Source organism: Gorilla gorilla, chromosome 2 (assembly GCF_029281585.2).
Source record: "Gorilla gorilla gorilla isolate KB3781 chromosome 2, NHGRI_mGorGor1-v2.1_pri, whole genome shotgun sequence".
Lineage (NCBI taxonomy): Eukaryota > Metazoa > Chordata > Mammalia > Primates > Hominidae > Gorilla > Gorilla gorilla.
In genome coordinates, this window is record NC_086017.1 from 60142802 (window position 1) to 60164697 (window position 21896).

Below are 21896 nucleotides of genomic sequence, written 5' to 3' on the forward strand. Positions count from 1 at the left end.
GAGGATTAAAGGTGGTTCCGGCCAGGCGCGGTGGCTCACGCCTGTAATCCCAACACTTTCGGATGCCCAGGCGGACGGATCACGAGGTCAGGAGATGGAAACCATCCCGGCTAACACGGTGAAACCCCGTCTGTACTAAAAATACGAAAAATTAGTCGGGCGTGGTGGCGGGCGCCTGTAATCCTAGCTACTCAGGAGGCTGAGGCAGGAGAATTGCTTGAACTTGGGAGGTGGAGGTTGCAATGAGCCTAGATCTCGCCGCTGCACTCCAGCCTGGGCGACAGAGCGAGACTCCAAAAAAAAAAAAAAAAAAAAAAAGGTGGTTCCGCGTGACTGAACAGGTTCTGTAGGGCCTTTGGGAATAGTGACACGCAGGGTACATTGTGCATAATATAACTTCAGGACTAAGTGCTATGAAGAAAATAAAACTGGACCGGGCGCGGTGGCTCACGCCTGTAATCCCAGCATTTTGGGAGGCCGAAGCAGTCGGATCATGAGGTCAGGAGTTCAAGACCAGCCTGACCAACACGGTGAAACCCTGTCTCTACTAAAAATACAAAACTTAGGTGGGTGTGATGGCGCGCTCCTTTAATCCCAGCTACTCAGGAGGCTGAAGTAAGATACTTGCTTGAACCAGGGAGGCAGAGGTTGCAGTGAGCCGAGATCGCCCCACTGCACTCCAGCCTGGGCAACAGAGCGAGACTCTCTCAAAAAAAGAAAAGAAAACTGGGTGATGTGGAAAATAATGTACACAGAAGGCCTCACTGAAGGGGTGGCATTTGAGCTCACTGACAAGACAGGGCTGGCCACAGGGCTATCTGGGAGCAGAGCATTCCAGGAGGGAACAGCCACCGCCAAGCCCCTGAGGTGGTAACAAGCTTGTTGACTTTAAGGAACATCAGGGAGGCCAGTGTGAGACAACGGAGTGACAGGTTTGAGGTGTGTAGGAAGTAGAGCCCACAGTCTTGCTTTGCCCCCACTGGGAAGGAAGGGCACAGGGATCCAACCACAGAGAGAAAGCTGGAAGCTGGACCACCTCCTCCTTTCAAGGTAAGCAGTGATGCGCATCCTTACACAACCTTATGGGACCTGTCTGCCCTTGTGGAGATGGGAGCAGGGGAAGACCAAAACCGTGGATTGTGCTAAATGTTCCAGATGTTGTTCTCAGTGTACACTGCCAGGGAGGAGCCACTGTTATTCCGACTTTACACATGAGCAAACTGAGTTCAGAGAGGGGAGACCCTTTACCTAAGGTTGCAAGCTTAGTAACAAATGAACCAGCCTCCAACCTAGGTCCACCCACTGGCCAGCATGGGTGCTGTTGGTGTATCTGCCCACTTGTGAAGCTATCAGAGCCCTCATGGCATTGGGATTCAGTTGTCCATCACCCTCTATAAGACACACACAACAACAGCATTGTGTGCTAGCAGGTCATGCAGTGGAGGCTGCTGTGTTTGCTGGGAGGAGAGATGACTGGGCTGTGGGTAGGAGTCTGCAGGGGTAGAGGGGTGGCCAAATAGAGATGCACAGGCTTCCTTTGTCTGTCTTGGCTGCCACATGGGGCCTTGCTGAGCCTGGAGTGGCCATTCTGGGTGTATGGGGGAGGTGTGTTTCCCCTTGAAGGTCCCTGGGCACCTGGACTAGTGGAGGCAGGCTCCTGGCTGGCTCCCTCACCAGGTAGATAGTTCAGGCTGGCCCACGTGGATCACTCTGCCCCTTCCCATGGCTGAGGGCTGCCCCCTCTAAATATAGCCCAGTGGGCTGAGCTCAGGCCTATTTTAGGCCAAGGCTGGGAGGCAGCCAGGCCTTCCCTGGGCTCTCAAAGGAGCCACTGCTGCCTTTGTCCAGTCCTGCTACTGGATGCCATCATTGGCCCCCGACTGCCCACTGCTTGCCATGCCTGAGGAGACCCAAGAAGGTAGGAGAGGGTGACCATGAGGGAGGGCAAGGCCTCAGTCCTGTGACCTTGTGGACCATGGAGAGACCCACCCTCTGTCCCACTGACCTCACTGTCTTGAGTAGTTAGTTACCCATTTTCATGCTCCGGCTCCAGTAAAAGGACCTGCCCCCTGTGCAGGGAGGAAAAGCCTGCCATGCCTGGAGCCCCTTGTCACTTCAGGCCCTGCTTCAGTTTCTCCTGCTGGGGACATCAAGGAGGGATGGGAGAAGCCACCCAGTTAGGAGTGGGTCAACTACAGGCTGTGCTCAGGTGGGTGTGGGCATCCGGTCAGCTGCCTGGCCGGTTCAGCTCTTAAGGAAGGAAGCTGGGATTGGGGTGGGCAGTGGTTCCAGAAAGCATTTGGGTACCTGTCCCATGGACTGAAAAGTAGTTAGGCCTCTGGCCTCCCCTGACTTGAGTCTAAATATCCCCAACTGCCTAGGGTTGGGGGTCCCTTGGCCTGGTCAGACAGAGACTCAGCTAGTCAAGAGCTTGGTGGCCACTCACCTAACTGCACCACTGCATATAAGAAGTACTGATGCTCAGAGGGGCCAGGGCAGCAGGAATCTAGGAAGCTACAGGTCCAGTACTGGCCAGGACGTAGGACTGTCTGCTCCATGGCTCCATGTTATGGCCCATGACAGAGCTTGGCCCAGCTAGCAAGCTCCTCTTATCACATTTTCAACTTTTTTTTTTTTTTTTTTGAGATGGAATCTCTGTCACCCAGGCCGGAGTACAGTGGCGTGATCTCGGCTCACTGCAACCTCCGCCTCCCAGATTCAAGCAATTCTCTGCCTCAGCCTCCCAAGTAGCTGGGATTACAGGCGCCTGCCACCATGCCTAGCTAATTTTTGTATTTTTAGTAGAGATGGGGGTTCACCATCTTGGCCAGGCTGGTCTTGAACTCCTGACCTCGTAAGCCACCCACCTCAGCCTCCCAAAGCGTTGGGATTACAGGGGTGAGCCACCGCGCCCGGCCTCAACTTTTCTTTTTTTTTGTCACCCAGGCTGGAGTGCAGTGGTGTGGTCTCGGCTCACTGCAACCTCTGCCTCCCAGATTCAAGCTATTCTCCTGTCTCAGGCTCCCAAGTAGCTGGGATTACAGGCATGTGCTACCATGCCCGGCTAATTTTTGTATTTTTAGTAGAGACAAGGTTTCACCGTGTTGGCCAGGCTGGTCTCAAACTCCTGACCTCAGGTGATCCACCCACCTTGGCCTCCCAAATTGTTGGGATTACAGGCGTAAGCCACTGCCAACATTTTCAACATTGCAGGAGAGGGGCCTTGCACCTGGTAGGGGGAAATGTTTACTTTCATGCATGTGTGTGTGTAGAGAAGGGTCTCCCTGGTCTTGAACTCCTGGCCTCAACCAATCCGATCCTCCCACCTTGGCCTTTCTTTTTTTTTTTTTTTTTTTTTTGAGATGGAGTCTCGCTCTGTCGCCCAGGCTGGAGTGCAGTGGCACGATCTCAGCTCACTGCAAGCTCCGCCTTCGGGTTCACGCTATTCTCCTGCCTCAGCCTCCCGCGTAGCTGGGACTACAGGAGCCCGCCACTACGCCTGGCTAATTTTTTGTATTTTTAGTAGAGATGGGGTTTCACTGTGTTAGCCGGCATGGTCTCGATCTTCTGACTTCGTGATCCACCCGCTTTGACCTCCCAAAGTGCTGGGATTACAGGTGTGAGCCACCGCGCCCGGCCAGCCACCTTGGCCTTTCAAAGTGCTGGGATTAGAGGCATAAGCCACTGTGCCTAGCCTCTTTTGGGATCTTAACAATAACATTTACTGTGTGTTTTTCCTGTAATAAACAATTTACATTCAATTTAGAAAGTGTGAGAAAAGCACAACAAAGTACAAAGAGGGAAAATTTTTTTTTTTTTTGAGACAGAGTCTTGCTCTGTCACCCAGGCTGGAGTGCAGTGGCACGATCTTGGCTCATTGCAAGCTCTGCCTCCCGGGTTCATGCCATTCTCCTGCCTCAGCCTCCCGAGTAGCTGGGACTACAGGCGCCAGCCACCATTTTTGTTTTGAATTTTTTAGTAGAGACAGGGTTTCACTGTGTTAGCCAGGATGGTCTCGATCTCCTGACCTTGTGATCCGCCCACCTCGGCCTTCCAAAGTGCTGGGATTACAGGCGTGGGCCACCGTGCCCGGCCCCTTTTTTTTTTTTTTTTTTTTTCTGAGACGGAGTCTTGCTCTGTCGCCCCGGGTGGAGTGCAGTGGCGCGATCTCTGCTTACTGCAACCTCTGCCTCCCAGGTTCAAGTGATTCTCCTGTCTCAGCCTCCCAAGTAGCTGGGACTACAGGCGCCTGCCACCATACCTGGCTAATTTTTTAATATTTTTGGTAGAGACGGGGTTTCACCATATTGGCCAGGCTGGTCTCAAACTCCTCACCTTGTGATCCACTTGCCTTGGCCTCCCAAAGTGCTGGGATTATAGGTGTGAGCCACTGCGCCCGGCAGCAGGGAATTTTTTTTTTTTTTTTTGGAGATAGGGTCTCACTCTGTTGCCCAGGCTGGAGTGCAATGGCATGATCACAGCTCACTGCAGCCTTGACTTCCTGGACTCAAGCAACCCTCCCACCTCAGCCTCCTGAGAAGCTGGGACCACAGAAGCATGCCACCACACCAAACTAATCTTTAATTATTATTTTTTTTTTGAGACGAGGTCTAGCTCTGTTGCCCAGGCTGGAGTGCAGTGGCTTGAGCTTGGATCATTGCAAGCTCCGCCTCCCAGGTTCAAGCTATTCTCCTGCCTCAGCCTCCTGAGTAGCTGGGACTACAGGCGCCCATCACCATGCCCGGCTAATTTTTTGTATTTTTAGTACAGATGGGGTTTCACCATGTTGACCAGGCTGATCTTGAACTCCTGACCTCGTGATCCGCCCACCTCAGCCTCCCAAAGTGCTGGGATTACAGGTGTGAGCCACCGTGCCCGGCCCTAATCTTTGATTTTTTTGTAGAGATGGGGGTCTCCCTATGTTGCCCTGGCTGGTTTCAAACTCTTAGACTCAAATGATCCTCCTGCCTTGGCCTCCCAAAGTGCTGGGATTACAGGCATGAGCCACAGTGCCCGGCCCAAAGAGAGAATTTAATATGACCTTCAACCCACCACCCAGACATAATGACTGGCAGCACTTGCTTGTTTTTGTTGTACTTGCTTTTGAGCACATCAAGAGGCAGTTTCAAGTAAATCATGGAGGTTGAGTTACTGTCCTGAGAATGACAGTCCCAGAGTGCAAGGCCACCCTTGCTCCTATCTGGAGGTGTCCCCTCAATGCTCTTCCCTACTGTTATCAGCTTCCAGGTGGGTATCTGGAGCTCTTGGCATCTGGACCAGGATTTTTAGACACCAAGTTAAAGAACAACTAGAAGAAAATATAATTAAATATTGGCCAGGTACGATGGCTCATGCCTGTAAACCCAGCACTTTGGGAGGACAAGATGGGCAGATGACTTGAGGTCAGGAGTTCAAGACCAGCGTGGCCAAAATGGTGAAACCCAAGCTGTACTAAAAATGCAAAAACTAGCTGGGCATGGTGGCACGTGCCTGTAATCCCAGCTACTGGGGAGACGAGGCAGGAAAATCACTTGAACCCAGGAGGCAGAAGTTGCAGTGAGCCGAGATCATGCCACTGTACTCCAGTCTGGGTGACACAGTAAGACTCTGTCTCAAAAAAAACACAAACAAAAGGCCAGGCATGGTGGCTCATGCCTGTAATCCCAGCACTTTGGGAGGCTGAGGTGAGCAGATCACGAGGTCAAGAGATCGAGACCATCCTGGCCAACATGGTGAAACCCCGTCTCTACTAAAAATACAAAAATTAGCCAGGCGTGGTGGCACGCGCCTGTAGTTCCAGCCACTAGGGAGGCTAAGGCAGGAGAATCGGTTGAACCCAGGAGGCGGAGGTTGCAGTGAGCCGAGATTGCGCCACTGCACTCCAGCATGGCGAGAGAGGGAGATTCTGTCTCAAAAACAAACAATCAAAACACCAGCTGGGTGCGATGGCTCATGCCTATAATCCCAGCACTTTGGGAGGCTGAGGCGGGTGGATTACCTGAGGTCAGGAGTTCAAGACCAGCCTGGCCAAGAAGGTGAAACCCCATCTCTATCAAAAAATACAAAAATTGGCCGGGCACAGTGGTTCACACCTGTAATCCCAGAACTTTGGGAGGCTGAGGCAGACGGATCACAAGGTTAGGAGATCAAGACTATCCTGGCTAACATGGTGAAACCCCATCTCTACTAAAAATACAAAAAATGAGCCGGGCGTGGCAGCGGACGCCTGTAGTCCCAGCTACTTGGGAGGCTGAGGCAGGAGAATGGCACGAACCTGGGAGGCGGAGCTTGCAGTGAGCCGAGATCGTGCCACTGCACTCCAGCCTGGGCGACAGAGCGAGACTCCATCTCAAAAAAAAAAAAAAAAAAAATTTGCAGGGCGTGGTGGTGCACACCTGTAGTGCCAGCTACTAAGGAGGGTGAGGTAGGAGAATCCCTTGAACCCGGGAGGCGGAGGTTGCAGTGAGCCCAGATCGCGCCACTGCACTCCAGCCAGGGCAACAGAGACTCTATCTCAAACAAACAAACAAAAAGCAAAAACTTCAATGAGTGTGAAAGTACATAATTAAAATCAAAAGAAAAGTACACAGACCCAAGTGACTAAATGGGCAGAGGCCTCAAATTGATAATTAAGAAGCCACACACAGCTGGGCATGGTGGCTTGCGCCTGTAATCCCAGCACTTTGGGAGGCCAAGGCGGGTGGATCACTTGAGGTCAGGGGCTTGAGACCAGCCTGGCCAACATGGCAAAACCTGGTGTCTACTAAAAATACAAAAATTAGCCAGGCATGGTGGCAGGTGCCTGTAGTCCCAGCTACTCGGGAGGCTGAAGCATGAGAATCGCTTGAACCTGGGAGGTGGAGGTTGCAGTGAGCTGAGATCGCACCACTGCACTCCAGCCTGGGCAACACAGCAAGACTGTCTCAAAAAAAAAAAAAAAAAAAAAAGCGCCACACACGTATTAGTCACACTCCCTAGGCTAAGAAACCCAATAAAATAAATCAAGAAAGGCCATTTCTCATCTCTCAAGTTAGCAAATATATGTGTGCACGTGTGCATGTAAATATTATTTTTTTCCTATGGGGATGCCTAATGGTGGCAATATTATACCCTGCGGGGGAGTTGTGGACAGTGCTTCTGGAGGACAGTTTGGTAATAGCTTTAAAAAAAATCGGGCCGGGCATGGTGGCTCACACCTGTAATCCCAGCATTTTGAGAGGCCAAGCAGGATGGATCTCTTGAGACCAGGAGCTCGAGACCAGCCTGGGCAACATAGTAAAACCCCGTCTCTACAAAAAATACAAAAAAAATTAACTGGGCATGGTAGTGCATGCCTGTAGTCCCAGCTACTGGGAAGGCTGATGCAGGAGGATCACCTGAGCCCAGGAGGCGGAGGCTGTGGTGAACTGTGATCACCCCACTGAACTCCAGCCTGGGTGATAGAGTAAGAATCTGTCTCAAAAACAAAACAAAAATCTCAGGCCAGGCGCGATGGCTCATGCCTGTAATCCTAGCACTTTGGGAGTGTGAGGCGGGCGGATCACTTGAGGTCAGGAGTTTGAGACCAGCCTAGCCAGCATGGTGAAACCTGGTTTCTACTGAAAATACAAAAATTGGCAGGGCGTGGTGGCGCACATCTGTAATCCCAGCTACTCAGGAGGCTGAAACAGGAGAATCACTTGAACCCAGGAGGTGGAGGTTGCAATGAGCCAAGATTGCGCCACTGCACTCCAGCCTGGGCAACAGAGCAAGACTCTGTCTCAAAAACAAAAAAACAGGCTGGGCACGGTGGCTCACGCCTGTAAATCCCAGCTACTCGGGAGGCTGATGCAGGAGAATCGCTTGAACCCAGGAGGTGGAGGATGCAGTGAGGCGAGATCACGACATAGCACTCCAGCCTGGGCAACACAGGGACACTCCATCTCAAAAAAACAAACAAACAAAAAAATCCCTGCTCTTGGATCCAGTAATTCCACTTCTGGGAATTAAACTATCAGGAAATTGGGAAAAAACCTTCATATTCAATGGTGGATGTCCTGGGGGTTAATTTCAAAAGGGAACTGCAGCGGTGAGCCAAGATCGCGCCATTGCGCTCCAGCCTGGGCAACAAGAGCGAAACTCCGTCTCAAAAAAAAAGGGGGGGGGGGGGTACTGCAAACAACCTAGATACCCAGGCAGTCTCAGAGAGATGTGTGAAGGGAGAGACCTCAGAGGCATGTGCAACAGTATAACAAAGAAGGGTCTCCCCAATATTAAATGTTGAATGAAAACAGCAGGGTTCACACACATACAGCAGAGTCACACTGAGTATGTTAACAAACACAGAACCAAGGCCAGGAGGTAAAGGCACCAGAGTGGCTACAATAGGGCTTTCTGACCAGAAGATGCCAGGCATTGGGTCTGCAGGGAGAACTGACAAAAGAGGCAGGACTGAATTCCATTTGCTGCGGGTTTAGCATTCAAGGCTGATAAACTGCTAGAAATAAGCAGGCAGAGGAATGCCTGAGTGAGTCCCTGGGGTGCTTGGAAGGAAACAAATCAAATGTACCTGTTGCTCCTGTATACAGAATAAGCCTGTAAGGGTCTGGGATCATCCTGGATCCAAATCAAGGGTAATTCCTGAGTCAGTTTTAGGGGATTTGGAACCAAAAGTCCCACTATCCCTATCATCTGCAAGTCCTTGCTGCCTGAAGCCGCCTAGTAGAAGGAAGAGGGTTGACCCACCACTGGCTAAATCAGCCTGCGCTGCCCCTGCAGACTCCGTGGCGCCAATGATGCCCAGCCAGAGGAGCAGGGTGCCATTGGCCCCCAACCACGTGCATGAGGTATGCCTGCACCAGGTGGAGTCCATCAGCGACCTACATAGTGGAGGTGAGTGGGGACAGTGGGGTGGATGATGTGCTGGGGGAGGGGACGAAAGCAGGTGCACCCACCACCCTCCCGATGTCCCATCCACCCAGCAGGCACACTGCGCCCCTATCTAACTGAAGAGGCACGGCCGTGGGATGAACTGCTGGGCGTTTTGCCGCCGTCACTGTGTGCCCAGGCTGGCTGCAGCCCTGTGTACAGACGAGGAGGGTTCCTGCTGCTGCTTGCGCTGCTGGTGCTCACTTGCCTGGCGCTCACACTCCTGGCTGTCTACCTGAGCGGTATGGACGCACAGGGTGCTAGTAGGAATGGAAAGCAAGGCAGTGGGGACTGGGAGGCCCTTCTGTGCAGCTGGAAGGAGTAACTGCAGATGCTGCAGCAGTGAAGGATGGGGCGGGAGGCCTGTGGCTGCCCCTGGTCCTGGGCTGGGTCTGCAGGGGTCACGGGGTGGCACATGGTCTGATGATCCCCCACTTCCCATTCACAGTGCTGCAGAGTGAATCCCTGCGCATTCTGGCACACACGCTCCGCACGCAGGAGGAGACACTACTCAAACTCCGCTTGGCCAGCCTCAGCCAGCTTCGGAGGCTCAACTCCAGTGAGGCCCAAGCACCCAGCTGAGATGCCATTTGGATCTGGGGCCTGGGGGGTGTGTGTGTGTGGGGGGAATAAAGTGGCTATGGGCAGGTCTCTCCTTCCCTCCTGCTGGCTGCCACATCTACACTGTTTCCTTGGTGAGATTTTTGTACAAGAACCTGTTGTTAACTTAATGGCTTCCTGCCTCTCCTGATCTCTTCAAGCCAGGCCTAGCCAAGCCTCTGGTGCCAAAGCCTCGCTTTGGGTGGCCCAAGGTCAGGGGAAGGGGCACCAGCCTCCTGGCTCTTCCTGTGGCCTGTCAACACTCTCTGGCCACCCCAGATGGCAGGTTCTGAAGTCTAGAAATAGCTGCCCCCATAGCAATCACCCAAACTCTGCCAGGCCTCCCAGTGAGGGTCCAGCCTCAGCTCTCAAAGACAGGCTGGGCTCTGAGTAGGGGGAGAGGCGCCACCTGGGGAAGACTGCCTTGGAGGGCAAAGGTGACATCGTGGAAGACCAGTTGGGTCCAAGCCTGGGATAGTAGATGGGGAGGGAGAACAGAAAAATACCCAGGGGTTAAGACCACAGAAGGCTGACTGTTCTGTTTAATTATCTGTAATAATCCTTAAAAATCAGCACACAAATCCATTCCAGGTAGCTTTGCCTCCCCACCTGCTGTGGTGGCATTTGTCCAGATGCCACCACCCCCCCTAAGAGTGGGTCATCCTGGGGGAGCAAGGCCTGAGAAAGGAAAGGAAGGGAAAGGCCCCCTAGTGCCTGCCCCACAGCCCTGAGGCAGGCACATATTTAGCCTGGCCTGAGACAGGACAGGAAGGGGCCACAGGGCTGAGTGCAGGGACAAAGGGGCCAAGGTCCCAAGTGTCCGGGCCCCCAGCTACCCACCCCATGTCTGTTTTTGGTTTTGTCATTAAAAAAATAAAGTGACAAATACTGGTGGAGACCAGTTGTTGCACTGTCTTCTGTTAAAAATACGGACCAAGGGCATAGAAAGTCTCCTCTTCAGCAGGTCCTGCTTCACAGGATGTCTGCCCGCTTGTCCCGCACACGGCTTCGAGCCTTGGTCCGGGCTTTGAAGGCAGCAGCATTGTACAGGTGCTAGAGTGGGGACAGAGAGTGACACCCTGGGGAGCTGGGAAGGGAAAGGGCTGGGGGTCCTCTTCTGGCCTCTACAGAATTCCAGGCCTCCAGGAAATGGGAATGGGGGAAGAGAAAGGTGCCCAAGGGTGCAAACCTTCTCGAAGCGTGGAACCTTGCAGGCCTTCAGGGCAGTGGTATCCAGCAACAGCACAGGACCCAGGCCAAAGATGTCACGGAGTAGCTCATTGTTCTGGGGGGCAGAGGGCAGTGAGCTCAGGCCAGACTGAAGCAACCACACCAGATGTCCCCTCCCTGTCCGTCCCCGCACCTGGAGGTGGTGGTGCATGCCCGAACCCAGCACTTCCTTGAAGGCAGCGTAGATCCGGTGCCGAGCCCAGCTGTCCATGTAGAGCACCTCAAAGCCGAAGCGCACTATCTCTTCTTCGCATTCACCGCCCTGCAGGGTAGAAGGGCCAACACAACTGGGCTTGGCTGCTATGCCTGGGGGTGCGCCCTTGCTAGGACACATATGTTCTCACACACACCTCCACGGAGTGCAGCACGGCGCGGAAAGTAGAGCGCTGGCGCCGACGATCAGCCTTGGCACGGTACTTGTTACTGTCAGTGGCCAGAGTGCGCAGGACACTGCAGAGGGCCTCCATGTCCTCGTAAACAAACTCCTCCTGCAATGGGAGCATTGGAGGGTGTGTGGTAGATGCTTGAGCTCTGCTGGCTCTGAACAGGGCGCTGCCCAAACCCCTCCTTTCACTGAGAGACCCTCTCTTCTCTGCCTGGCCCCTTTGACCCCTCCTTGGCCTCTGTCAGGCCAGGACACCACTGCTGAGGGCACCCATCATGACATCTAGGAGATAAATCTGTTTTGGGGCCACCTCCTCTGCATAATGACCTAAAGCTGTTCTGTTTTCTGTGGCACCCCCTGCATCCAGCCTGTGATGGGCAGGTGGTGTCACCAAGCATCCCCCATCCTTGTCCCTCGCACCTCAAGGTCCCGGGCAAGCTCAAAGAGCAGTGCAATGGTTTCACCGGCAGCGATCCGCAGGTTCACACTTTCACTGGACAAGAGCTGGGGCAGCCGGGGCAGCTGCCTAGGGAAGGGGCAGGCTGAGCTATATGTGTGGCTTGGGGGCCTCTTTGAGATCCCCTCCCCCTCCCAGTGGACAGCCACCCCTACCTGTCAAGGATGTGGCTGATTTGGGTGCTGGGGCAGATGGTGAGCAGCAATGCCCAGGCCTGCAGGGCAGCACAGAGCAGGCCGTGCAGGCTGGCAGGAACCACAGGACTTGTGGAGCTGCCCAAGCCATAGAACCGGCTGAAAACACTTTCTAAGCAGGCAAGGCAAGAGACCAGGTCCTAGGAGCACAGAGAGGCAGGGGAGCTCAGAGGCAGAGTTACAGCCCTAGATGCTCTACCACCTGTGCCCAAAGACCACTCACCTGGATGTCAGCGGCAGCCACGTAGCAGCCCAGGCCAAGGGCAGAAGCACACTGTTGGGAGGAGGGCAATGCAATGCCACGGTCAGTGGGTGAACCTGGGTTCCCAGCCCTGGAGCTCACTCCCCTCAGAGTAAGGGAGGCTGAAGACAGGGGGAACCCACCACTCTGCTGAGGGATAAGGTGCAGGAAGGGTTTCATGGGGCACAGGCACACTCACGTGGAGCCGGGCAGCAGGGCTAGCTGTGCTGTCACTGAGCACAGAGACCAGCAGAGGCTGCAGGCTGTGGAACAGCTCCTCACCCTTAGGTCCAGGGCCCAGCTGCACGCAGAGCAGGCCTAGCACAGCAGCAGCCAGGGCTTGTTCCTCGCCCTTCCCTGTGGGATGCTTTCCAGTCAGCCCATGCAGCAAGGGCCAGTGTCTGCCCAGTTTAAGTCTCCCACGCACCCCCAGGTCCAACCTTTCTTGAGGCACTTTTCCAGGGCGTCGGCTAGCGTGAGGCGGCGCTCCAGCAAGAAGTCGGGGAGTAGGCGGGACACTAGGGCCAGGCGCAGGCTCTCAAGAGCACCCTGCCGGGTCTTGGCACTGGGGGAGGTCGAGAAGGGGGGTCATATGAGCCAGCCCTCCCTTGGTCACACTTGGAGCTGGGTGTAGGAGTTGGCTGGCAGCCAGGGGTACCTCTTGTCTGTGAGACAGTCCACATACTCCTTCAGCTTTTCCTCAAGGTCTTCCTGCTGGCCCTGCTCATCCACGACATCCCCCCCTGCAAGGCCACCTGGTCAGCACTGCTTCTTGTCCTCAGCCCATGGAGCCCTCACCAAGCCCGTCAAACTTCCACCCGCTCTCACCAAGGCTGTCCTCTGCAGTGGTGCTGAGAAGGCTGGGGCATTCACTGGTGGTGCTGCGGGCCTCACTGGCTGCCTCATCGTCACTGGAACCCGAGTCAGCTTGGGCACTGCTCCGGGCACCTGGAGAAGGTGGAATAGGACACTCAACTTGCCTCTACTGATGAGGGATGGCTGGGGGTACCTCACTCGACCTCATAATCCCAAAAGATAGAATGGTGTCCCTCTCAGAGATGAAAAACCAAAGCCAAGGGTCAGTTCAGTAGGGCTGGTGCACTCCTGTGTGTGGGGTCTGTTCAGGGCCAAGGGCTGACATTGGCAAGGTTGGCTGCTGTGGCAGAGTTTTGGACAGGATGTGATCACCAGGCTGGCCCTACTTCTAAGAACTACTCACACCCCTCATCTGCAGGACAAAGTCCAGCCTGCACACTGGCCTCTGCTCCCCGCCACCCTTTTTTTTTTTTTTTTTTGAGACAGAGTTTTGCTCTTGTTGCCCAGGCTGGAGTGCAATGACGCCATCTCGGCTCACTGCGACCTCTGCCTCCCGGGTTCCAGTGATTCTCCTGCCTCAGCCTCCAGAGTAGCTGGGATTACAGGCATACGACACCACACCCAGCTAATTTTGTATTTTTAGTAGATAGGGTTTCTCCATGTTGGTCAGGCTGGTCTCGAACTCCTGGCCTCAGGTGATCTGCCTGCCTTGGCCTCCCAAAGTGCTGGGATTACAGGTGTGAGCCACCACGCCCAGCCTGCTCCCATTTTATCTTACTATATTCTACCTGCCGGAGCAGCCCAGCCTTCCCTCATTCACTCCACTGCGCTGGGGTCCCTCCAGCTGCCAGGTCTTTGTACAACTTGCTCTCTTCTCCATCCTCTCAGGACTCACCCAGAAGCACTTCCCCCCGGGCCTCCCTGAGTCCTAAGTCTGGGGCTGACACCACTCAGTGAACATGTTCCATACCCTATTAGATGTCCCCCACCCAAAACCCACCATGGTGGTGACCAGTTTAAAGTTGTGCCTAGGTATTTTCCTCCTTCCTGTGCCCGGCCCTCCTCCCCTCCCCCTCAAGAATAAAAATAAATAAATTTGTGCGTGGTAGGCACCCCATCCCAGCAGAGTAAACATATGTGTTTAACGCATTAAGATAGGCTCCTGGTCTAAGCTGCTAAGCGAGTCCCAAGACTGCCTCAGGCTCCAGGATACTCAGCTACCTTGTGGAGTCAGGCCTGCCAAGCTGCCAAGGCCCTAATCAGGTAGCGTCCCAACAGAGCCCCCTCCCTCTGTTCACCGGAGCAGGCCAGGACTCCCGCCAACTTCCTTGACCAGTCCAGGAAAGGACAGGGTTTGGCAAGAGGACTGGCTTCCTGCCCTGTCCGGTGAGTTTGCCCACCCAGCAGGCAACTGAGGCCCGGAGGGGCTGGCCGGGTCACCGCTGGGAGCGCGGACTCCCAACAGGCAGTGGGCAGCGAGCTCAAGTTGGGCACGCACGTGGCCAATGATTGCTGGGGCACGTGCCAGCCTCGGTACGAGTTCTGGGAAGCTGCGTGGGGCTGGCCGAGGGGGTTCCCCACCCAGGGCCCTCGAGAACAACCAAGGGGACCCAGCAGGACCCCCGCCCGCCGCTCATGCAGCTGTCCCGCGCCCCCCACCCCACTCACCTCCTCCACGGCGCTGACCACCCTTCCGGAGCGTGTTGCCCTTACGGGCGCGAGGCATGCCGGGAACCGGGCGCGAAGGGCGCGGGGTCAGGGACCCGGTGGGTGTGGGCTCCAGGCCAACGAGACGCCGGCCGGTGCGCTGCGCTGAGACTTGGCCAGACGACGGGAGCCACACGCCCCGCGCGCCACCATCTTCGCGAGGCGCCCCGCCCTGCCAAACAGGTCGCCGGGAAGGCGAGTTCCAGGCCATCCGATTCAGGCCCACACCCACGAGGCTAAAACTACTAATCCCAGAGGCCTGAGCGCGCAGGCGACGGCGGCTGGCTGCGCGTAGAGCACCATGGGAATGGTAGTCCACGCCTGGGGCCCACCAGCCGACGACGCGCTGGCTGAACTATGCGCCCACAATGCTCTGCGCGCGCCCCAGCCCTGCGTCGGGAACGAGTGCACGGTGCTTAACTCCGAAGCGTCCCTCAGTGGAGCACCACGGCAGGACTGGCTTCTCAGGGCACTTGGCAGCGGGACACTCCAGACGAGACCGACCCCTGCCTGGGTCTGGGGACCATGGGAAGGGCTTAGAGCTTGGGATAACAGGAGCAACAGCCAAACCTCAGGCAGTGGAAAAAAGTGACTTTATGATGAAAGAGTGCAGACAACAGCTTAGCACTTTACCGACCTTCGCCAAGATTTTCTGGGGCCCATCTGCCCGTGCACGGCCCATCTCCTGTGACCTCTCCATGGGCTTAGTGAGGTGTAGGCACAAAGCCCTAGGCTGGCAGCCCTAACTAGCTGGAACCTGACTCTCCCTGGAACTGCTTCCTTGCCATGGAAGACTCACATGATCTCAGAGGGCCTCTGGTTTTATACGCGTTTTTTCTGGCCCCTTCTACCCCTCAGGGATTCCAAGGGAAGCGGGGTGTGTGCTTGGGAGGGTTGACTGTAAACTGAATAGAGCAAGAGTGGGACAGAGTAGTTCCAGGACTGGAAAAGTGGCAGCAGGGAAAAGAAGAGGCAGTGGCAGGGGCCCTGGCTTTATACTGCTTCTTTAGGCCCAAGCCTGGGCTCCTGGCAGGTGGGGCCAGCCCAGCCCCAGTAACAGTGGCAGCTGAAGGACTTCCAATCTCCAAGGCTGCCGTCTGGCCACAGGTGTAGAAAGGCTTCCATCTGTCCTGGATCTCGCCGGGCACAGCGCCCGTGGCCATGGCACTGCTGGTGACTGCAGGCCATCGCTGCCCTGGTCACATTGATCACATAGGGGCCCAAGGTGTCCACCAGGTAGTCATGGAGATGCCAGCACTCCTCCTGAGGAGAAGGGAAGATATGTGTCAATATGCCTGCTCTACAATCTTGACATGGCTGTCCCCCACCCTGGGACCCCAGCATGTGCTACATGGCAGGCTCAAAGGGGCAATGATCACCTCAGAGCTGGAGAGGCTCAGGTCCCCCCAGAGCACCACGCCGGCTGCCCCTAGTGCTGCACTCACACCAATGGTCTGCACAAGGTCATCCTGGAGGCAGAGAGCTGCTAAGCCAGGGCTGGGCTGGCCAGATCCATGTGGGCACACATCCACATTCAAGAAACTCTTCTGGTTCACTGTCACAATCTGATTCTACCTCTACAGTAGGGACTCTCTAGTTTGGTTTGGTTTTAGAGGCGGGGTTTTACTCTGTCATCCAGGCTGGAGTGCAGTGGCATGATCATAGCTCACTGCAGCCTTGAACTCCTGGGATCAAGTAATCCTCCCACCTCAGCCTCCCAAGCAGCTGGGACTACAGGTGCATAACACCTGGCTAATAATTTTTTAGGCTGGGCACAGTGGCTCACACCTGTAATCCCACACTTTGGGAGGCAAAAGCGGGAGAATCACTTGAGCCCAGGAGTTCAAGACCAGCCTGGGCAACATGACAAAACCCCATCTCTACAAAAATATAAAAATTAGCTGGGTGTGGTGGTATGCATCTGTAGTCCAGCTATTCGGGAGGAGGCTTAGGTGGGAGGATCACTAGAACCAGGAAGTGGAGGCCGCAGTGAGCTGAGATGGTGCCACTGCACTCCAGCCTGGGCAACAGAGCAAGACTCTGTCTCAATGTTTTTTTGGTAGAGGTTGGGGTCTCACTATGTTGCCCAGGCTGGTCTCGAACTCTTGGCCTCAAGGAATCCTTCCATCTCAGGCTCCCAAAGTACTGGGATTATAGGTGTGAGACACTCACCCAGCCCAAGTAGGGCCCCTTTGTATCGAGTCTCTGAGTGGCTTCTCAGGCCTTCCACTCAGAATATCTCCCCTCAGGCCAGCACTCCAAAGGCTGGGCCTCCCTACCCCTCAACATCTTCCAGGGCAAAGCCATGCCTCCCTCATCAGATGCTCCAGGACAGGGCCTTCCACTGAGAACGCCTAGATTAGGACCAACCCCTAGGCAAGGTCTTCTCCTGGGACCTTCCTAGAACAGGGCCATACCTCCTGACTCAGACCCCTAGACCTTAGCTTCCACTTACCTGGGACAGGAACCTCCCAGATCTCCGGTGTGTGAGGCGGACATAGGCCAGGACAGGCAGGGGATGTCGGTGCCCAACAAGGGCCACACGGAAGGCCTCCTCCAGGCGATGTCGGACAAAGGCCTGGTGGTGGGCAGGTGGCAGCCTGGGTGGGAGGTAGATGCTGGGGAAGAGGGCGCTGGAGGCGGCCCAGAGCCAATGCAGTTGAGTGTTGCGGGCAAGGGTGGCTGCATGGCAGCGGCCGGTATAGTTGGAAGCCATACTATGCCAGCCATTGCCACAGGCTGGGTAGTGATAGAAGCCCCAGAGTCCATGGGGCCGCAGTGCCTGGGCCACCCGCAGCGTATCCTCCATCAGTGCACGGGCCGCCTGCTCAAAGCCAGTATAGGCCTTGTAGAGCTGTTCCTGAGGGTCCAGGTCAGGGAATACCTGCTGTGCCCAAGCCCAAGAGGCTGCCTGATAAGCTCGGCGGCGGCCCCAGTTCCCAGCCCAGAGTGGACACCACTCCTCCCAATCCAGCACTGCTGGGCCAGCAAAGCCAGGTCTCAGGCTGTGGTGGATCTGGTAGGCAGCCAGTGCCAGGTGGCGGTCAAGGGGCAAAGCCTGGGGGATGCCCCCATTGTGAGCTGTGCCCCTGGGTCCAAAGTAGGGATAGAGGCCGAGTTGGTTCTTGTAGAAAATGGTCATGTTCTGACCGTGGAAATGCTGGCCACGGTTGGCTATGATGCCCAGAGCATTGAGTGGCAGGTGCACACCAAAGCGGGCCTTACAGTGTGCTGAGGGTACATTCCACAGCACAGAGAAGGGGCGTTCAGGAACCTGTGGTAGGGGCTGGCCACAACCCAGGCACAGGGCCACCCCCAGCACCAGGGCTGGGCCCAGTTGCGTGGTCATTCCCCAAGGATGGAAACCTGCAGGAGAGAGGGGGGTGTAAGCTTAGAGTCCGCAGCTATGGCCACACCTTCCACATGGCAGGGAAAGCCAGGAAAGCTCCCCCAGCTCCTCCCCATCCTTACAGGAGGAGCTGGGGAAAGCATGTTTCCCCAGGGGTCTCTTGGGCCTTTTAAAGCAGCCACACCGCAAGCTGGCTATGATGCCCCGGGCATCGAGTGGCAGGTGCACACCAAAGCGGGCTTTACAGTGAGCTGAGGGTACATTCCCTCCCATGTTCTGTCTTTGTCAATACACCACTGTGTCCTCCCACAACTGTCACAAGTCCCCTTCTTTCCTCTGCCCACCTTGTTCCCTCTTCCAAGAACAGTCAGCTCCCACCTCCTCACCTGCCTGGTTTAATTCCTACCTAGCACTCAGGTCTCTGCTGTGACATCACTGCCCTGGGAGGTCTCCTGGATCCCCAGGTGGAGTGAAGTCACTTGGGTTCCCAAAGCCTCTGTACCTCCCCTGTGCCACATGGATCCTGCTACTGTATGACTGTTTGTCTAGTTACCCATTGCCTATGTCCTGTCCAGGGCTTGACACACAGTAGGCGCTCAGTGAATGGTAATGAGTGAATGGGGAAGAGAACAGCCACCCTGTCTCCTGAGCCAGGTGGGGGGTAAAGGCAAAGGACAGGCATCCTCCCATCAATGGCCTCAGGGCCAAGGTGGATCTGGGGACTTCTGCAGGGATAAGGGACCTGCAGAAGAGGTGAGAGGTGAGGGTAGGGGGATCAACAAATAAACTGTCACAGCCATACCCAAGAGAGCCTTTATTCAGCCACACTGACGGCTCTGAGCCAGAGCCACCTCCTGGCCCCACTGGTACCCAGGAAACATGCCCAGGTTAAAGCTGCCCCCCAGGGGCTAGGGGCTGAGGTATGGTCAGTGGGCTGAGGCTTGTAGACTGTCCGGGGCAGTCTATTGAACCAGAAAGACAGTTCCTTGCCCTGGATGGCCTCAGATGTCTTTTTCCATCCAGAATATGGGGCGCCCCCTCACATTTTGATATTGTGTCTCCAGCAGGCTTTTTGAAGGGGGCCCTGATGGAACTGGGGGTGAGGTGGTCAGGCACTCAGGTAGGGGAGGGGGTGGTGGCAATGGAGGTCCCTTGGGACCCCTTGGGGCAGCTTGGGCAGTCAGGTTTGGGGCCTTCCAGGGTGGCCGGGGAGAGGGGGCTGTGGGGAAGGCATTAAGCAGGGTGGCAGGTAGCCATCTGCTGGTGAAGACCAGGCCCTGCACAGGCTCACCCAGCTGGTAGCCCAGGTGGGTATAGAAGTGCACCTGGTCATGGGTGGTGAGGTGCAGCTTGCGGAAGCCCCGGGCCCGAGCAAAGACCTCCAGGCCCTCCATGAGGCGGCGGCCAAAGCCACGGCCCCTCAGGGCCCGGGCCACCACCACTGTCTCCACTAAGAGGCTCTGGGGCTGGTTCAGCACCCGTGACAGGCGGGCATGGCCCACCACAACGGGTGCTGCTTCAGGTGTGGGGTGGGGGCTTAGCAGCATCAGGCAGAGGGGGAAGGCATCTGAGGACTGGCCCAGGGAGTGCAGGCGGGAGGCGCGGCTGCGGGGCCACTGATCATTGATGAGGTCAGCACAAGCATCCAGGAGCTCGGGTCGGCGGTGCACAGGCTCCAGGGTCAACTCAGCCAGGCTAGGAGCTGGGGTCTCCTCTGGCTGGTGTTCAGGATCCAGGGTAAGCTCAGTTGGACCAGGATTGAAGGTCATCTCTGGTTGGCATGTGGAATCCAGGGGCAGCTTTGGCTGGCACGCAGGATCCAGAGTCAGCTCAGCTGGGCTGGTACTCAGGATCAGCTCCATCCGGTGTGTAGGGTCTAGTGTAGGGGTCAGCTTGGCTGGGCCAGGGCTCAGAGTCAGCTCTTGCCTATGCACAGGATCCAGGTTCAGCTGAGTCAGGCTGGGAGCCAAGGTCACCTGCTGCTAGGTTGCAGGTGGCTCAGTGCCAGGCTGGAGGTTAAGACCCCAGTCTCCAGGCAGTGGCATCTCTTCAGACCACAGTGGCTCTCCTCCTGTAGATAACAGCCATGCTGGGCTGTGCCAGGAGGGAGGGTGGGGTTGGGGCAGGGAAGGGCTGACAGAGTGCAGGGGGGACCATGCATACTGGAACTGGGGAGTGGTGGGCTGCACTTTGTCCCACACTCACCTGATAGCACAGGTGACCTGGAAGAGACCCATCCCCTATAGAGCAGGGCAGATAGATCCAGGTGTCTACCCCACATTGGAGGGAGGCTGGGAGTGATGGATGAGCTGCTTAAGGCTGGGGCAGAACCTAGGAGTCCTGGCCCCAGCCTGCTCTGGCTACAAATTTGTCCTCCTCAGGACCTCCCCTCACAGGGGGTCTGTAACCACCAGGTCTATAAAACAGCTGACCCAATCTACTTGCTGGCCTTCTGTCTTCCAGTAGTCCTCCTAGTCCACCACTAGGGCATGGGATAGAAGATGCAAAGCAGACACTATACCCCCTGCTCAAACCTACCCAAGGTTCCCTCCATAGGAAAAACTGCCCGGGAGTCTTCCTGTCCCTTTCTTCTCCCTATGTTCCGAGTCTCCTCCAGCTCCCAGCCTTTTCAACTACCTGGGCTATGCCCACTGCCTTAGTGGATCCTGGGGCCCCACTCATGCACCCATCAGGCTGAGCTTTGGCCTGTCTTGACTGCCTTCCCCACCTGGAGCCCATGGCCCCCTTCCCAACTCTGCCCATCTCAGGACGCTTTGGATATAGACCCAACTGTCCCCTCAGATGGGGCCCCAGCAGCACCAGCACTGGGCCTGGCCCACAGTCACACAGCAGTATTGCCTCTGCAGGCTGGGTTCCCCACTGGCTTGAGTTTCGCAGGCACCCTAGATAAGGACCACAGCTTCCTTCCTATATCCACAGGATGTCCAACGGTCACCAGGTTGGGGGCCCAGACCTCCTGTGCCCAAACCCTACTGTTTTCCCATCTTAACCGAGGTTCTGCTGTCCGGCAGGTCTACGCTGGGGGTTTTCTAGTCGTGGGCGGGCAGCTGAGCCCCCTCCTTCTACTCACCTGCTCCAGAGGGGGCCTCCTGGCTCCCCTTACCTCTCCTGAGCTTGAGACCAATTAAACACTGGTCAGTAACAGGCAGCCCCCTCCCCTCACCTCCCACACCATTCACAGGGCTGTAAGCCCCTCACCTGCATCAGCCACCTCTGCAGCAGCCGCACCCTTTGGTCTGGAGGGAGGAAGCCCCAGGATCCGCCCCTAGGGCTGAGCCCGGGGCTTCCCCGCGGCCTTAACCCCTTCAGTGCCGACCCCACCCACTGTGGGCGGGGCTCCGGGGTCCTCAGAGAGTGGCTTCTCCGTCTCTCTCGGGCCTCGGTTTCCCCCTCCCTCCTAGTGGGTCACAGGCTGTGGAGCTTTTGGGAATGAGGACTTCGAGAGCTCGACTCTGTGGGCAGGTGTGGCTCGGCATGGTCTGGAAACGAACGACTGACGCGGGGAGGGCGTGCGGGATGGCATGGCCACTTGGGGACAAGCACGCGCGGGGTGGACCTACAGGCAGCAAATGGGAAGGGTGCGGTACTGACATGTTGATGCTGGCCTCCGGGATGTTCCGCGTCCTAGCTCCGCACAGCTGGGTATCTCACTCAGTCGCCACCTCGGACTCCTCGGTCCGACAACGTTGGCCCCCAGGGGTGCGGCGGATGTTCTGCAGCCGTCGGGTCCCGCGGCACGCCACGGCGTTCTAAGGCCTCCCGGCACCTGCGCGTCGCCGCTTAGGCCCCGCCCCTGGTTTGCGCGTCACAACACCCGCCAGGCGCCGACTCAGTCTCTACCCTGGCTCCGCCCCTGCTGAGCCCCACCCCATCTCCATTTGAGTCCGCCTCCTCCCCACCCGGCCCCATACAGGCCCCTCCTCCTTCTCCTTGCGTCACAGCTTAGGTCCCGCCTCGATTTGGCTTCTTCCAGGCCCTGCCCCAGCCCA

General features: G+C 56.3%; 4 protein-coding genes across 15 annotated transcripts; 1 reads left to right on the plus strand and 3 right to left on the minus strand.

Moving 5' to 3' along the window:
- The first annotated feature begins 187 nt into the window (after positions 1–187).
- Positions 188–10365, plus strand: LSMEM2 (leucine rich single-pass membrane protein 2). 4 transcript variants are annotated; one of them, XM_055382489.2, is made up of 4 exons: positions 188–1918; positions 8758–8871; positions 8961–9149; positions 9356–10365. In XM_055382489.2, exons 1-4 carry the CDS (start codon positions 1861–1863, stop codon positions 9487–9489), a joined length of 495 nt encoding a protein of 164 aa, XP_055238464.1. In that variant the 5' UTR covers positions 188–1860; the 3' UTR covers positions 9490–10365. The 4 variants fall into 4 exon arrangements, with proteins under 4 accessions (XP_055238464.1, XP_055238465.1, XP_055238466.1 ...); XM_055382490.2 differs by having other exon boundaries at positions 8964–9149; XM_055382491.2 differs by having other exon boundaries at positions 188–1050.
- Positions 10032–14769, minus strand: IFRD2 (interferon related developmental regulator 2). 3 transcript variants are annotated; one of them, XM_004034179.5, is made up of 12 exons: positions 14499–14769; positions 12843–12962; positions 12673–12757; positions 12455–12579; positions 12214–12371; positions 11997–12047; positions 11735–11913; positions 11543–11648; positions 11088–11225; positions 10871–10999; positions 10697–10792; positions 10032–10560 (listed from the first exon to the last, which is right to left on the minus strand). In XM_004034179.5, exons 1-12 carry the CDS (start codon positions 14746–14748, stop codon positions 10480–10482), a joined length of 1518 nt encoding a protein of 505 aa, XP_004034227.1. In that variant the 5' UTR covers positions 14749–14769; the 3' UTR covers positions 10032–10479. The 3 variants fall into 3 exon arrangements, with proteins under 3 accessions (XP_004034227.1, XP_055238450.1, XP_063559886.1); XM_055382475.2 differs by having other exon boundaries at positions 10032–10792; positions 14499–14764; XM_063703816.1 differs by lacking the exons at positions 12673–12757; positions 14499–14769.
- Positions 14770–15113: 344 nt separating this feature from the next.
- HYAL3 (hyaluronidase 3) lies at positions 15114–21689 on the minus strand. Of its 6 annotated transcripts, none has more exons than XM_055382481.2 (4): positions 21499–21689; positions 16993–17137; positions 15917–16006; positions 15114–15800 (listed from the first exon to the last, which is right to left on the minus strand). In XM_055382481.2, coding segments are annotated over exons 1-4 (507 nt in total). In that variant the 5' UTR covers positions 21501–21689; the 3' UTR covers positions 15114–15530. The 6 variants fall into 6 exon arrangements, with proteins under 6 accessions (XP_055238456.1, XP_018878767.1, XP_055238454.1 ...); XM_019023222.4 differs by having other exon boundaries at positions 16993–17903; positions 21499–21637; XM_055382479.2 differs by lacking the exon at positions 21499–21689 and adding an exon at positions 21106–21492 and having other exon boundaries at positions 16993–17903.
- NAA80 (N-alpha-acetyltransferase 80, NatH catalytic subunit) lies at positions 18686–21689 on the minus strand. Of its 2 annotated transcripts, XM_055382486.1 has the most exons (3): positions 21499–21643; positions 20092–20368; positions 18686–19957 (listed from the first exon to the last, which is right to left on the minus strand). In XM_055382486.1, exon 3 carries the CDS (start codon positions 19746–19748, stop codon positions 18888–18890), a length of 861 nt encoding a protein of 286 aa, XP_055238461.1. In that variant the 5' UTR covers positions 19749–19957; positions 20092–20368; positions 21499–21643; the 3' UTR covers positions 18686–18887. The 2 variants fall into 2 exon arrangements, with proteins under 2 accessions (XP_055238461.1, XP_004034240.1); XM_004034192.5 differs by lacking the exon at positions 20092–20368 and having other exon boundaries at positions 18686–19812; positions 21499–21689.
- Positions 21690–21896: the final 207 nt, after the last annotated feature.

Excerpts from the sequence above, each read along its gene's own strand:
- IFRD2 (XM_055382475.2), bottom strand. The coding sequence starts at position 14,748 with ATGGCCTGGAACTCGCCTTCCCGGCGACCTGTTTGGCAGGGCGGGGCG. Across the intron at positions 12,048-12,213 it reads GCCCTGCTGCCCGGCTCCAC|TGTGCTTCTGCCCTTGGCCT; the intron begins GTGAGTGTGCCT and ends TCCTCCCAACAG. Across the intron at positions 11,649-11,734 it reads ATCAGCCACATCCTTGACAG|GCAGCTGCCCCGGCTGCCCC; the intron begins GTAGGGGTGGCT and ends CCCCTTCCCTAG.
- LSMEM2 (XM_055382489.2), top strand. The coding sequence starts at position 1,861 with ATGCCATCATTGGCCCCCGACTGCCCACTGCTTGCCATGCCTGAGGAG. Across the intron at positions 8,872-8,960 it reads CAGCGACCTACATAGTGGAG|CAGGCACACTGCGCCCCTAT; the intron begins GTGAGTGGGGAC and ends CCATCCACCCAG. Across the intron at positions 9,150-9,355 it reads CCTGGCTGTCTACCTGAGCG|TGCTGCAGAGTGAATCCCTG; the intron begins GTATGGACGCAC and ends TCCCATTCACAG.
- HYAL3 (XM_019023222.4), bottom strand. The coding sequence starts at position 17,886 with ATGACCACGCAACTGGGCCCAGCCCTGGTGCTGGGGGTGGCCCTGTGC. Across the intron at positions 16,007-16,992 it reads CTGGGAGGTTCCTGTCCCAG|GATGACCTTGTGCAGACCAT; the intron begins GTAAGTGGAAGC and ends CTCTGCCTCCAG. Across the intron at positions 15,801-15,916 it reads TGAGCCTCTCCAGCTCTGAG|GAGGAGTGCTGGCATCTCCA; the intron begins GTGATCATTGCC and ends CCTTCTCCTCAG.